Source organism: Pelophylax lessonae (genome assembly GCF_965119305.1).
Source record: "Pelophylax lessonae genome assembly, chromosome: 2".
Lineage (NCBI taxonomy): Eukaryota > Metazoa > Chordata > Amphibia > Anura > Ranidae > Pelophylax > Pelophylax lessonae.
In genome coordinates this window covers 403,118,021-403,133,183 of record NC_138769.1, presented here as the reverse complement: position 1 = coordinate 403,133,183, position 15,163 = coordinate 403,118,021, and the positions used below count along the sequence as shown (strand labels likewise).

Genomic DNA, 15,163 nt, shown 5'->3' with positions numbered 1-15,163 from the left:
TTGGTATTTGCTCTGTCGGCTGCTTTATAGTCTGCAGCAGTCCCACTACGGTGTATTCAATTAGACTCCATCAAGAGCTTACCAAGCACAGGACATTTTTTGATTTAGTGCTACACAATAGTTGTTCCTAACTGCTCTTTCTCAGAATGCTAGCGTATGGGGTCACTTACTAATGAGGCTGAAAATGTTCACTTAGCTAAGTACATTTTAATTTGGTTGTGAACCTGCGTTCAGTTCCATCATTGAATTGTTACAAAAACATGATGGTGGTCATGTAAAAAATACTGTATGTTAGTCACTGCATAATGACTTAAAATACTTGCTTACCTGAATTATACTAGAGTACTCTTTCACAAGCTTTAAGCCCAGTATTCACGTACTGAAATTTGGCCAGTTCAGCGGGAATGTCAAACGGTCATGCTTGAAAACCTTAATGATGACTGCAAGTACGGATCAGTGTATTCTGGCAGGGTTGGAGTCCTCCTGGCAGAATACAATAGTGCAGCCGGAGAGATCCCTGCATCACACATTGTTGTGTTAACGTGGGAATATGTAATTTTTTCCCTAGATTTTAAGCTCTAACGAGCAGGGCCCTCTGATTCCTCCCGTAATAAATTGTATTGTAATGTAACTGTACTGTTTGCCCTCATGTTGTAAAGCGCTGCGCAAACTGTTGGTGCTATATAAATCCCATATAAAAATAATAATAACCCACTGGCTGAATAAAAAAAACTGAATGTGCATCCCCAGCTTTAGAACAGTTTTGTTCAGTCTGAAATGATGGTCGTCTGCATGCAAACAGTGAGATAGCATGTGGTCCCTAATATATACAGTAAGTCTGACATCCCTGCTCTGAGGCCTTATATGCATGGCCTTCTTTCTAAGTTACTTACAGTATCTACTGTTCTTCTTGCTATAGGGTGAACAGATTGGAGTTGGCACTTTTCATAGCCTTCATTTAACTCTATGGGAGAATGCCTTTCTATCTAGAGCATCACAGACAAGCCAACATGAAATTCATTTACAAACTAGCTTAAAGTGGATGTGAACCCTCACATATACCCAGTGAAGTGAACAGCCTCAAATGATACACAGACATGAAACAAAGTGTGTTTTTTGCTTTCTACACTGTTTAGAAAGTGACCATTGTGTTAGAAATTGTTCTTCCTGTTCCAGCACTGGGTGTGGAGTCTTGGCATACACTGTGTGACAGCTGATTGGAGGAAAGGAACACAACCCCTCCACATAGGCAGAGGAAGGAAGAAACATGCAGAGCTGTGCTGTGAATAGACAAACTCTCTGCTAATCTTTCTCTATGCACTCTCCAGACACAAATTTCCAGCTGCTTTTATCTCCTATGTCAGAGAACTTGTCAGAAGTTATTATGCTGATAGCAGAGGAACAGAGCAGCAGAAAGACACAGAACTTAGGGCTTTGGAGATAGATAAGTAAACACCAAAGATATATGTGCCCAAGTCAAAATTCACGCATAAGGTTTACATCCACTTTCAGCCCAGTGGGAGCTTTCTTTATCTACTCAAGAAAGAAAAATATTTCCCCCATGTAAAATAGGATATCTGATTTTTTTGGATGTTTAACATTTTCATCAGCTCGTTGCTAAAAATTCACAAGTTAAAAGTAAGATCAAATACTCCCAATTTTCATCAGATATAATACATGTTTAGACATCATGTCAAACTTTCATTTCAATTTCCTTTAGCTGAGCAAGGCCTTATGTCTCTCTATCCTGAAAAATATGGAATTCAATGTGCCTTGAATAAACAGGTTGCCTAAAAGTATTTATTTTTTAATCCTTGTGACGGGTAAGAATTAAAAAAAAAAAAAATGCAATTCCAGCTTTGCATTTCTTTTAATTAAATTTGAGAAAGAAACAAAAGGATATTGTTCCAGAGGAAGAAAGTATGATAAACTGATGGCAGATGCTGGAACCCAATGGAATGAAGTAGGTCTAGACATGAAGCATTTTCATTAGCATTAGTGTGGGCTGACTTTATGAGTAGAAATAAATATCTTATACACAGATCTTGTTTTTTTTTTTTTTTTTTTTTTTTTTTTTTTTGCATTACATCTTGTATATTAACAGCAACCAAAAATATTTTATTTATTTATTTTTGCTCATGCTCTTCATTTTTTAATGAAAACAGTGGCCAGGCTATGAACATTTATATACTGACATATTAATTACAAGCAATACATATGTTTCAATTAAATCATTACAGAACTCTGTACTTTCACTATGGAGCAATATATTCTCAAATTTCACAAAAGAAGCAGTGAATTCCTTTAAAGCCCAAAACAACAATGTATTATTTTTTACTGGTTGATATTATGCTTATTTAGTAAGATAATTTGCAATTTTTAGTACAGTAACCGACAGCAACAAATTATCTTCCATTATCTTACATTGCTTGGGAAATATACTGTATATTACTGTAAAAGGTAAAAGCTAATTTATTGCGTGTTTGAGTTAATGCACAATAGACATCATCAGTGTGTTATCACTTACTCTTCAAAAAAGCATGTGTTCAGTGCAATAAATAGAGTAGGTACATGGGTCACCATAGACATTACCTATTGTACTTACATTATTTATATTGGCTCTGTTTCAAACACATGAATGCTGAGAAGCATAGGCTCATTTATGACCAACTAATAAACAATACTTTGCCCCCCCCAAAAGACACAGAAGCTGATTAAGTTGGAAATAGGGCAAGACCACAGCTTTATTGAACTTTCCAAAAGTAACAACTTTCCAAATGTACCAAACAACAATGCCAGTCACGGTTATACTGTGAGCACCCAGAAAACATAAACTCACATAGTCTAGGAGGCCTGTCCTTACCATAAGTGCCAGACAGACATTAGACTGACCACATAATTTAACTGGAGGGCATAGCCCATAAAGCAACATCAATGGCTGGCAAGGTCAAAACCGCCAACAAAGCTGTGACAAAACATCAAAACGAGCGAGTGGTGGGCAACTCTTGTCACAGCCGAATCTCCTCAGAGCAGTTGGATGTGCTCCAGTGTAGCCTTTTCCTAGAGTTCAGGCTCCACCCAGTCACCTCAGGTCTTTGTAGCCAATTCTAAGGGAGCTACTTAACTTCTCTTTTAGGTTCACACCCACCATGCTTCCGGCAGTCAAGTCTCCCTTTCCCTAAATGAGGTTCAAGGGACCTTCAATAAGACCCTTCAAAGCTACAGGATTTATTATAGGTGTATCCAACTTCAAAATGGTGCAATTGGTTTACTAAAGGCAAATAAACTGTGTACTTTGCAGGTGCAGTTGCTCTAGAGCTTAGTAAGTGAGGGGAAGCTCTATAGACTTCCATCATCAACTCATTGGTACTAGAGACAGGCAAAAGGTGACTGGCGTCTCTGTACTTGGAGTGTCACACACCTTTTTCTTCATTAGAATATATAGTTATATTTTTTATATGACTGATTTACTAAAGAAGCAGATCATTTTTACCTAAAGCGAGCATTCGCTTAAGCTGGCCATTAAGGTGCGATTTTCTTTCATGCAATCATGGGATTGAGCTACTGTGTTCTCTCGGCATGGAGGGGGTGATTGGGGTGGTTAGGGGGGCCTTTCTGGCCAGGAGAAAACAGTGATCATCGCTGTCACTGGCATTAATTGCATGGAAAATATGACAGGCTGGTTGTATCCAAGTTGAGCGATCAACTTGGGTACAATCAGCCTGCCCATACACGGTTTGAATCCCTGCTGAACAGGCTGAGTCAATACTCCTTTTGTAAATTAAAGATTCTAAGCCTTGTAAGTACCTGTAAAACAAAAAAACATTCTGTGTAAAAGAGGCAATGCTAGTTCATGTATGCTGCTGTGAGTACCAAAGGTTGTTTGCCAACTTTGCAGCACTTAGGCAAATACCTTCTCAGAGACTTAGAACTGTAAGGTTGGGTTATGCTAAAGCTGGCTTTTCAGAATAAAGCCAACTTTCTTCGCCACAAGCAGGTTGTAACCTTGGATCCTTGATTCTTCCATGTTCGCTGTTTTACTTTCCTTTGAATCTTCTGGGTTCTGTTCTCTGTGTATAGTTTGCTCCCAGAAATGACTATAGACAGATATCTGATTGTTTTTATTTTTTATCCAATAACTGAGGCATTATTTTTGCAAGCTTCATGAATCAGTAATCTTCACAACTGCACAGTCTGTAACACAAAGTGTATGAATGGTTTCCAGAAACAGCTGTGTACATTATTAATGGAGTTTGATTCCACCACACGGTGTCCTCTGACCTGATCTAGTACAGTATTTTGCACAGTCTGTTCCTTTCTATGTGTTCTTTCTTTTATTGCTCACTGACTTTAGTCGAAAGCTTACTGAACCGCATGCTTTTAATACACAGGCTTCATAGAAATTCTTTATTGGAAACATCCATCCTGTCACATAGTATCAGCGGTTAAAAGTTTATTAAATGATTAGAGGCTGTATGACTGTCAATTTTAATGCATGTTTACCAACACAGCTGATCTGGAGGAGCACATTTTCTCTGTAAATTAAATTCCAAATGAACAAGGAATTTGAAGAGGCGCATATTGTTCAGACCCTTTATTAACATTAAATGTCAGCATATTAATTTTGTGCCTTGAGCCTGTATGTTGGGAACGCTGCCAGCGTATTTAATACAAGAAGTCTGCTTTAATAAACACTTACAGTACAGTTACTGCTCAAAACAAAGTGCTTATGAATTGCACAGCTGACAGCAAATTATAGTTGTTAAATGGATAGTTTAAGAAATAATAGAAACCGTATCTGTGTGAAAATGAACAGGATTCACCGTCTGTCCCTGGTAGAATATGCATTAACCTCAGAGGCTTTCTTCTATTTCACTATTGATTGTATAAAGTTTTGTGCTTGTAGCAATGACAGGAAATGAAGAAAGATGAAATTGGTTTGTATGACCAGTTTCCAAGTAAACAGTGTTTACCCTACTTACACAGTTGTATTAAGATATGCAAGTTAAATACTATGGTAAACCCATCCTTACATTCGTCATTGAGTGTTTACTTTGTTTTCCTTTGACGAATAGTGCCATTTTCGAAGTATTTTTTAGTGTTGTTTGATTCTAAATTTACCTTTGCTTAGATTGATTATAAGTGTATTTTGGTCAGTCTGGGATTTTGTTCAGTGCTTGATTGCCCAATGGAATACTCCTCCAATTTGCCTTATAAACAATATTGGGACCCTCCGTATTAGTTTTTGGTGTGCCACCAAACCAAGCCCTTAGAGGAACACAATGGCTAAGTATTTATCATGTCTGTAGCACTAGAATCCATTGTTTTCGTCCTGGTCAAGACACTGTTTGCACGTCCTTGTGCTTGAGAAGGTATCTTCTGGGTACTCTGAGCAAGGTTGTCCATTGTACTTAGTATGAATGGGTCAGCAAGCTTGGAAAATCTCCACATAGATGACAGCAATGAAACACTTTTACAATAGGAAGAAAAACATTTAGAATCTTTGTTTATATTGCTGTGTGTCCCATTTGGGACTGGGGGTTGCCAAGGTGGGAAGTAAGGGAAAAATTCCATAGTACAACACAGACAGCAAAATCTTGATAAGGGTTCTCATCCTTCACCACTGTATCCAAAACAAAAAAAAAATGTTCTGGCCTGACTTCCTTCTAATCTCACACACTATCTTCTCTGGTCTCCATATTTAAAATAATTTTCTTTAAGTGATCAGCCCATATAACACAATAGAAACTTAATCTTACCAGCTGTAGCATATTTGGTAGAACAATACATTTTTTATGTTAGAAATAGCACAGGAATGCTTATTCTCCATTTCTGGCAAGTATGCAAGCCCTTCACATTGACTTGAAAGATAATTGCACGTTCTGTCAAGGCAGCACACAGACCCTCTCAAATACACAGATATGAAGACACCATTGTTGTTGCATAACGACAGAAGATTATGTAGTTGGGGAGGGGGAGGGGGGCGATTCACAATTTTTCAAACAGGCTTATCATTACCATATTTTTTTTTTATGGAGATTAGAAAAACTGACATATTAAATCCCCAGAGACTCCACTTATGCACAGACTACACTCATTCTGAAAGCCCTGGAGTCTTAATTAAAGCTAGGATATGTATTTCATTATTCTTTACCTGTGTAAGCAGATTTAGAACGTACCTACTGGGAATGTGAGAAAGGAGCATTGGGAACACAACGGCTTCTGCTCATATTAGGTTTTTGACGGCCTCTTAATATTTGCAGTTATTTGATGGAAAGGATCTGTTTTCAAGCTTTGAAACAATGCTATTTCCATTGTCTCACAAATGAATATATTCGGTTTGCTGGGCTTCTCTTTTCTATCATGAACCCTTTATTGTGTACAATTTAATGATATAAGCTGCAAATGAACTATTTGCATGACGGTAGCCAGAAGTGTCATTTTTTTTCCCCTGTGGGTGATGTTGATTTAGTTGGTTTTGTTCCAAGTGAGACCCTCTCTTGTGCTGCTACTTAATGATGGAACAGAGACACATTATAATGTGAAATCCCTCCCCTACTTTGCAGATAAACAATATTTGCTAGCTGTTGGCTCAGTATACTATAGACTAGTATACTATAGACTTTTACATTTCCTGAAATTCTTCTTATAATAGGTTGTATACAGGTTACAAGGGTTGACCAGTTCACTTATGCCTTTGGTATACAATTATTTTTTTGTTCCTTGACAGAGCCATGGATACTTATTTTATCTTTTGTTTTTATTTGATATTTTTGAATATGGCTGGATAAAAAAATGAATACTTCACACACTATTAAGGGTCCATTCAGACTAGCGCGACTTGTCAGGCAACTTGTCAGCCTGACAAGTCGTGCTCGGTCGCTCGCCATTGATTAGCACAGGACCCGTTCTAATAGGAGCGACACAAGTCGCTCCGACTTAGAAAAAGGGTCCTGTACTACTTTGGGGCGACTTGCATTGACTTCAATTATATGAAGTCCGTGCAAGTTGCGCCGAAGTCGCGGTGCACAGCGTCACAGGTCGCCCCACAAAGTCGGATCGCGCCAGTCTGAATGGGCTGTAAAGGAAAGCTGTTCAACACAGATACTTCATGATCGCAAACTAAACAACTCACAAGCATATCAAAAGAAAAAGAAATATGCCTCATCTGATCAATATTCTATTTGATCTGATCATAAGTTATCAAAATGTCTTCTTATCTGTTGCATCCGTATTTTTAAAAAGCTTCCTTTTACGTTGGGATCTGATTCTTGGTGTTAAAATGTTATTTTTTTTTTTTATATTATGAAGAATGCAATAGAATACAGGGACTAACCAATGATTGGCTGGAATTGAGTCTGAAAGTATGGCAGTTAGATTGTACCATGAATGTGTATGATAGTCTGTTATACTCTGGATCAGCAACAGAACACTCATGGAAATTATTTTTAAATGTTATTTTCTCAGGTCAATGATGTATATGAAAAAAGTTGTTTTTTTATACTGTAAGGTTTATATGGACCATATTGGATATTTGAAAAAAAATTATCCCATATTGATCACAGTGAAAATGGCAGTTGTGAGGCGCTTTGATATTATTCTACTGCAGTTTAGGAAGTTAAATCAAAGATTGGGTTAGTTTTACAAACAAATCCCACTTATTGCTTCATCAATACAAATAAGTTTAAGCAAATGAAACAGATATCACCTAGCAATAGGTTTGATTCCATCTGTCATTTTCTCACCCATGGGGGGAAAATATATAATTGATTGCTATGGGAAACAATTTATAACCTGGTTTTGCATAAATCAGCCTTTTTCAATGTTAATAAATAAAGCAGGCCAAAAAGTCTTGCACAAAGTTTAGCAACCCATAGCAACTTTAATCAGATCACTCAAGAGTTGATTTCTGAGTGGTTGGCATCATTTTTTTCAATTTGCCCATTACTCTTTGCCTTCCTGAATAAGCCTGACTCCCATTGTTTTATTGGCAGTTTACTTGTCTACAACTGGGTTTCTTTGCAGGATGGAGGTTTAAATCAATGGTTTCCCTCTGGAATAATAAGAAGGGAAATGAACTGAATTGCAATTACAATTATGTTGATTAAAGTCATGTTAACTGCGCTTTACTGCTGCTACTCAATTTCTATGCACTATCTTTGTGATTGATTTGACCGCACTTGAATCACCTTTATGAAAGCTTACAGCACTTATTATTATGTTCATGCTGCAATTAGGCCCACAAGGAAAATGTTCCTTAGAATGGAGAAAAACAAAACAAGTGATTGCTGAGATTGTTGTAAATGTCTTACTTGTCTCAGATATAAATGTCCTTTTCCTTGAGTTTCATATTGAGGAAGAGAAGTCACGTTTATGTGTATGATGTAGAATTTGTGCTTGGAAATACTAGGTTTATGTAAATATTTACAGGGTTTCTGAGTCAGGCTAGGTTTACACTAGTGCAGTTGAGACTTTATCCGGTTTTTCATTGAGATTTTGTACTGTGACATTGGTGCATTTTGATGCTTTTTTGACAATTTTTTTTTTTATGGTGCTGCATTTTTTTGAAGGGGAAGGGGACTACTTAATACACAAATGCTTGTTGTTAAAGGGGAGTTCCAGTCTGGGGGAAAAAAAATGAAAAGTCAGCAGCTACAAATACTGTAGTTGCTAACTTTTAATATAAGGACACTTACCTGTCCAGGGATCCTACAATGTCAGCACCCTAAGCCAATTCATCATCAGCTTCAGGTGCATTGCAAGTAAGAGAAACTAGCAGTAAAGCCTTCAGGCTTCACTGCCAGTTCCCTACTGCACATGTGCGAGTGTCGCTGCACTTTCTGGATGGTCCTGCCATCTTCTGGGACACACACCTAGAAAGTGGGAGTCTGTACCTGTCAAAACCAGGTTCCAACTCCCCCCTCACCCCCAATAAGTGCCAAATGTGGCAGTGTAGGGGGGGAAGGTGCAAACAAGCAGAGCTAAAACAAAGGAGGTGAAGGTCCCCCCACTATCCACACCAGGCTCTTCGGGTCTGGTATTCTGGTATGGGTTTTAAGGGGCAACCACAAAAGAAAATGGTATGAGCCCACCCCCCAAATCTATACCAGACCTTTATCCAGGTATGCAGGAAAGTGGGAAGGTTGAGCATAAAAAGTTATTTTATACATGTATATATATATCTTTGTCAAGGATATGAACTAAGTCAACATTTAAATTATACCTGTTTATATATGTTATAATTTCTATCTTTTTCCAACCTAATAGTGGCCAGATGGTAAAAGGGGATACAGCTAAAGATAAAATAGAGCAAATGCAGTATATGGTAGATTTGGAGAAGAGTAAAAATGCAAAAGACTTTATAGAGATGGAAGCAAAAAAGCTTAGAGATAGGAACAAGAGGGGAAGAAAGCTAGGGGGGGGGGGAGAAAGAACCACAGGAAGAAAAAAGAAACCTGAGGGCATTAGCCCCAGCTGCAAGCCAAGCTTCAGTGTAGCTGTAAGGGTAACTAAACCATAGTGAGGGTAGCTGAATCCAAGCAGTTGAGCTCATAAGTAATCCAAGGGGTCCAGATCTTAAGAAACGTGTCATGGGTATCTGACAGAATGCTAGATAACTTCTCCTTGATCATAACACTGCTTTGATGCATTTTGACACTCATGGAAGGGGAGGGATTGTGATTTTCAAGCTGAGACTATAGTCTATTTTTTTGCGCATCTATAACTTCTTATGTATGTTTTGGACTGCCTCAAAGCTTTGTCTCAATTAGTATTTTTTGGATAGCTCTATTAGGAGCTTTCCAATTTTCATCTGTTTTACATGGCTGCATCACCTCAATTCGCATGTTGAAGGAGTAAAAGCTCTACTTGAGATGACAATAGATTACCAAATGTAACTTTAATTTTGTCATAAACTTGGTAAAATCATCATTAATAATATGCAGATGTGGATAAGGCATAGTTCATTCAAAAACCTTTATGTATCTAGGTGTAGCAGCTACATACATCTTGATAATGGTTTTATTTTGGCAATAAAACCACATGTACATCAGAAGGCAGCTAGTCCTGTATATATGTGAGGATAGGCAGTGAAATCACACATATTTTCAGCACTAGGGATTAATGCTTTTAGATTATCATCGCCCAAAAGAGACCGTGGAATGATATTCTATTAAACTAAAGATTGTTTTATGTACCAAGCATAATGTAAATGCATCCAGCTTTTCTTGCCAAGTGCTAGTTCACATATTGCGATTTTCATGTGTGTCAAAAAAATTAGCCACTCTTCTCAGTACCCTCGTACATGGCTACCTTTTATCACATATGTTTTTCCTCTTTCCATCTGCGTCTGCTTTAAGGCTGGACCTGTGTTTTAAACTGCCTTGTGACCTGTAGTAAAATTATTTTTTCAGTAATTAAATTGATTCTGACAGAACTGTGATGCATTACTAAACATACACTGATTAATTACTGATTGTGTATAGCAAAAGCGAATCCTATGGATGAACCGTTTTCTGGCTTAGTTGTTGACATAGAAAATGTTGCCATGAGATGTCTTGTTTCAGGAGTGATCTGGAAGTTTGGTTCGCAAATTAAACACCTAGACTTATCAAGTTTGATCACATGAATATATGGTGAAATCAGTGGAAGGTCAGATGGCTTGTATTATAATAATGTACCCATAAAAGTAGAAACCTGTACTTGTAGTTGTATCTGGTTTTCTCATATATATTTATGTATATTTGGGCTTTCTCAGTTGTATCTAATATTTAACTATGTGTTTTTTATGAGGACATTGATTATAATAAATGTATATTTTCTTTTGTGCAGATTCCGAGTTGGGTGTCAGTTTACTGACAACAAACAGCAGCAAAGATGCTTCAGGTCCAGTTCTACCAAAAGTGTCGGGACTAGAGAGAAGTCAAGAGAAGAGCCAGGAGAGCACTCAGGAGCTGCAGTTTGACACGGTGGTGTGTAAGGACCTGTGCCCACCATCTCTGCCTGCAGTGCAACCAGAAATAGAGGCACAACCGTGTCTTTCATCTCCTGGACCAGTTGTAATTTCCCTTTCAGCAACACCAACACCAACACAGCAGGAGCCTCCTGAGATTCCTCATGCTCCTCTAGAGCAAGAAGCACCATTGCCACCTCAGCCACAAGTGCAGCTGCCACAAAAGGCTCAGCCACTTCCTCAGCAACCTATTCATCCAAGCTCTCCAGCTGTACAAACACGACCTCCCTCTCAGTCATTGCCCCAGAACTTGTGCAATTACAACAGCAGCAGCTTAAGTGTGAACAGTTTAAGGTTTGTTCAATTATTGCTTTAATAAATATATGTTGTTTCCCTCCATTTACTAGATATCATTAGCCTTATTTGTCGGCAGCTTTGGAGAAGCTTCATTCTAATGAAAAATCTTGATGCTGTTTAGAAAGGTACTCAGTGGTACCTACTCATACCTGCAACTGTCTGCAGGCATCTGACTATCCCCATCCCCCTTTCCTTCCTGAATCATGTTTTTTTTTTGAGTGGGAAAAGATCTGATACTTCCTGGTACTGTCATAACTTGCCCTACACATATCTTACTGAAAACATATGCCTATTATCTAGTGATGCAGCCAATCTTAGTGATGGGCCACTAGACATGTATTAGAGGTGGTAGGGAATGAGTAACCCCTGACACTACCAGGAAGTATTGTGGCTTTGCCAGAAAAGCCCTAGATTTGGTCAAATAAGCTAGATCAGTAGCCTACTACAGGTACACGTTATGCTGGTTAGCAGCTTTTTTTTTTTTTTTTTTTTTTTCACTTTTTTGACAGTCATCTTGACTTCAGTGCTATGCAGAAATTGTCAAAATAACTGAAAGATTTTAGGATTTTCTTTTCTTTATTGATTAGAAGGAGACATGTTTTTGTTCCACTGTCTTGTTTTTGGTTCCCATTGCTTACAAGCCAAATCTTCCCAATATCCATTAAAGTTTTGTGTGTGAGTGGGGGGTATACCTTGATGTTTTTGTTAATAATGTGTTAACATTGCCTATATATTTTGTATTCTGTTACATCAACTTTTTATTGTGCTTGAGAAAGGGTCATAGTTCTTGGCAAGTTTTCATTTAGGATTTTTTTAGATCCCCACAAGAAAGTATCCCCTTGTTACTTTCTGCCCATTTACCTACATTTGTATTTGTGGAAGGGATGTTTAGTTCATTGAGCATTTTGTCAATGAACCTCTTCAGCCTGTTTACTGGTTGTTATGGTCAAAATTCTTACATATACAATTACTATTTGAATGGAAGTAACCAGTTATTGTGCAATAGTTTGTCCAAGAAGATAGCCAAAATTTTATTTTCTTTCTTTACAGTAGCATTGGTGGCATACAGTAGTATGATATAAATATTTTATTTCCTTATTCCTTGTGTCTTCAATGCAGACTTGTCATCTTTTCAACCTTATTAGGCTTTCACAGTGATCTGAAGGCAAGCATCTATAAGTGACAACACAGTTCTAAATAATTCATTGAATCATGGGCATTGTATTTTTTTCTAATGTAGCATCTAGCCAGTTGTGGTTTGAGTGTGAAAATTGGCTACACTTTAGTAACATATGCACAGTATTTTCCACATTTCCTAACAGAGAAATGTTGTAAGCATAAACATTTAAATTTTATCAGGGAAAGAATTTTCTATAAATATAATTAGGTTGTTTTATTTTTATGCACATTTTTTACAAATGTTACTTTTTAAAATCTGTTTGTTGAAACTGAAGAAAAGCAAACAATTAGATTAGTCAGAAGTTTTGTTTAATGTTACTGTTAAATTAAATGTGAAAACTGGTTGGTTGCCTTTGGTAACCGCTTTGATTTTCTACTCTCCAGTTTTAGTGACTCAACCTCCAAGTGATACATTGTGCCATAATCTTGTTTTATTGCTTATTTACATATTTATATTCTTTTGCTTTCTACAGCAGCAGCAGAAGTAGCACTCCTGCCAAAAGTCAAGTGCCACCGTCTCACCTGTCTCATCATCCTTCAGCTTCTCCGTATCCTCTGTCTTTACCAAGTCACAGTCCTTTACACAGCTTTACACCCACCATCCAACCTCCGGCACACCAGCACCACCCAAATATGTTTGCCCCACCCGCTGCTTTACCTCCTCCACCACCACTGACTTCAGGGACCCTTCCAGTTCCAGGACACCCAGCTAACAGCACTTACTCAGGTACTACTGATGAAAAAAAACATTCATCACTTTATTAAATAATTCTAGTACAGGTCAGTCTAATAGTAATTGATAGAGTATTACCTAGCTATTTTTATTTTGATATTTTTTCAGAACAAGACCTTCTCAGACAGGAACTGAACACGCGGTTTTTGGCTTCACAGAGTGCAGATCGTGGGGCATCATTGGGCCCACCACCGTACCTAAGGACAGAGTTCCACCAACACCAGCATCAGCACCAGCACACTCATCAGCATACACACCAGCACACCTTTACACCTTTTCCGCATGCCATCCCGCCAACTGCCATCATGCCGACTCCAGCACCGCCCATGGTGCGTACCCCAGGCAGAAATGTGAGGATAAGTAGAACACAACTCTATTATTTTCAGTATGATTAGTGCCTTCATGACAGGCACTGTATAAATACATTTTACTGTGTTACTTACAGTGGGGATGGAAAGTTTGGGCACCCTAGGTAAAAATTTGTATTAATGTGCATAAAGAAGCCAAGGAAGGATGGAAAAATCTCCAAAAGGCATCAAATTACAGATTAGACATTCTTATAATATGTCAACAAAAGTTAGATTTTATTTCCATCATTGACACTTTCAAAATCACAGAAAACAAAAAAATTGTGTCTGAAAAAGTTTGGACACCCTTCAGAATTTATAGCATGCACTGCCCCCTTTGCAAGGCTGAGACCTGCCAGTGTCATGGATTGTTCTCAATCATCGTCTGGGAAGACCAGGTGATGTCAATCTCAAAGGTTTTAAATGCCCAGACTCATCTGACCTTGCCCCAACAATCAGCACCATGGGATCTTCTAAGCAGTTGTCTAGAAAACTGAAACTGAAAATAGTTGACGCTCACAAAGCTGGAGAAGGCTATAAGAAGATAGCAAAGCGTTTTCAGATGTCAATATCCTCTGTTCGGAATGTAATTAAGAAATGGCAGTCATCAGGAACAGTGGAATTTAAAGCAAGATCTGGAAGATCAAGAAAAATATCAGACAGAACAGCTCGCAGGATTGTGAGAAAATCAATTCAAAACCCACGTTTGACTGCACGATCCTTCCAGAAAGATCTGGCAGACACTGGAGTTGGGGTACACTATTCCACTATAAAGAGATACTTGTACAAATATGGTCTTCATGGAAGAGTCATCAGAAGAAAACCTTCCTCACCACAAAAATCAGCGTTTGAACTTTGCAAATGAACATATAGACAAGCCTGATGAATTTTGGAAACAAGTTCTGTGGACCGATGAGGTTAAAATTTAACTTTTTGGCCAGAATGAGCAAAGGTACGTTTGGAGAAGAAGGGGCACAGAGTTTAATGAAAAGAACCTCTGTCCAACTGTTAAGCATGGGGGTGGATCAATCATGCTTTGGGGTTGTATTGCAGCCAGTGGCACAGGGAACAACTCACGAGTAGAAGGAAAAATGGATTCAATAAAATTTCAGCAAATTTTGGATGGTAACTTGATGCCATCTGTGAAAAAGCTGAAGTAAAAGAGAGGATGGCTTCTACAAATGGATAATGATCCTAAAAACACCTCAAAATCCACGGGGGATTACATCAAGAGGCGTTAACTGAAGGTTTTGCCATGGCCTTCACAATCTCCTGACCTCAACATAATTGAAAATCTATGAATAGACCTTAAAAGAGCAGTGCGTGACAGACAGCCCAGAAATCTCAAAAAAATGGAAGACTTTTGTAAGGAAGAATGGGCAAAGATACCTCAAACAAGAATTGAAAGACTTTTGGCTGGCTACAAAAAGCGGTTACAAGCTGTGATACTTGCCAAAGGGGGCAGTACTAGATATTAACTCTGCAGGGTGCCCAAACTTTTGCAGACACCATTTTTTTGTTTTCTGTTATTTTGAAAGTGTAAATGATGGAAATAAAATCTAACTTTTGTTGACATATTATAAGAATATCTAATCT

The 15,163-nt window shown here is 38.1% G+C and overlaps 1 protein-coding gene across 2 annotated transcripts in view; it reads left to right on the top strand.

Moving 5' to 3' along the window:
- The window catches only part of AUTS2 (activator of transcription and developmental regulator AUTS2), a 120,510-nt gene that overhangs the window by 60,409 nt on the left and 44,938 nt on the right, over positions 1-15,163 (top strand). For both annotated transcript variants that reach the window (XM_082246228.1, XM_082246227.1), the window contains exons 3-5: positions 10,831-11,305; positions 12,961-13,214; positions 13,329-13,570. In XM_082246228.1, the coding sequence (XP_082102354.1) occupies positions 13,121-13,214; positions 13,329-13,570 (336 nt within the window). In that variant the 5' untranslated portion in view covers positions 10,831-11,305; positions 12,961-13,120. The remainder of the gene's footprint in view (positions 1-10,830; positions 11,306-12,960; positions 13,215-13,328; positions 13,571-15,163) is intronic.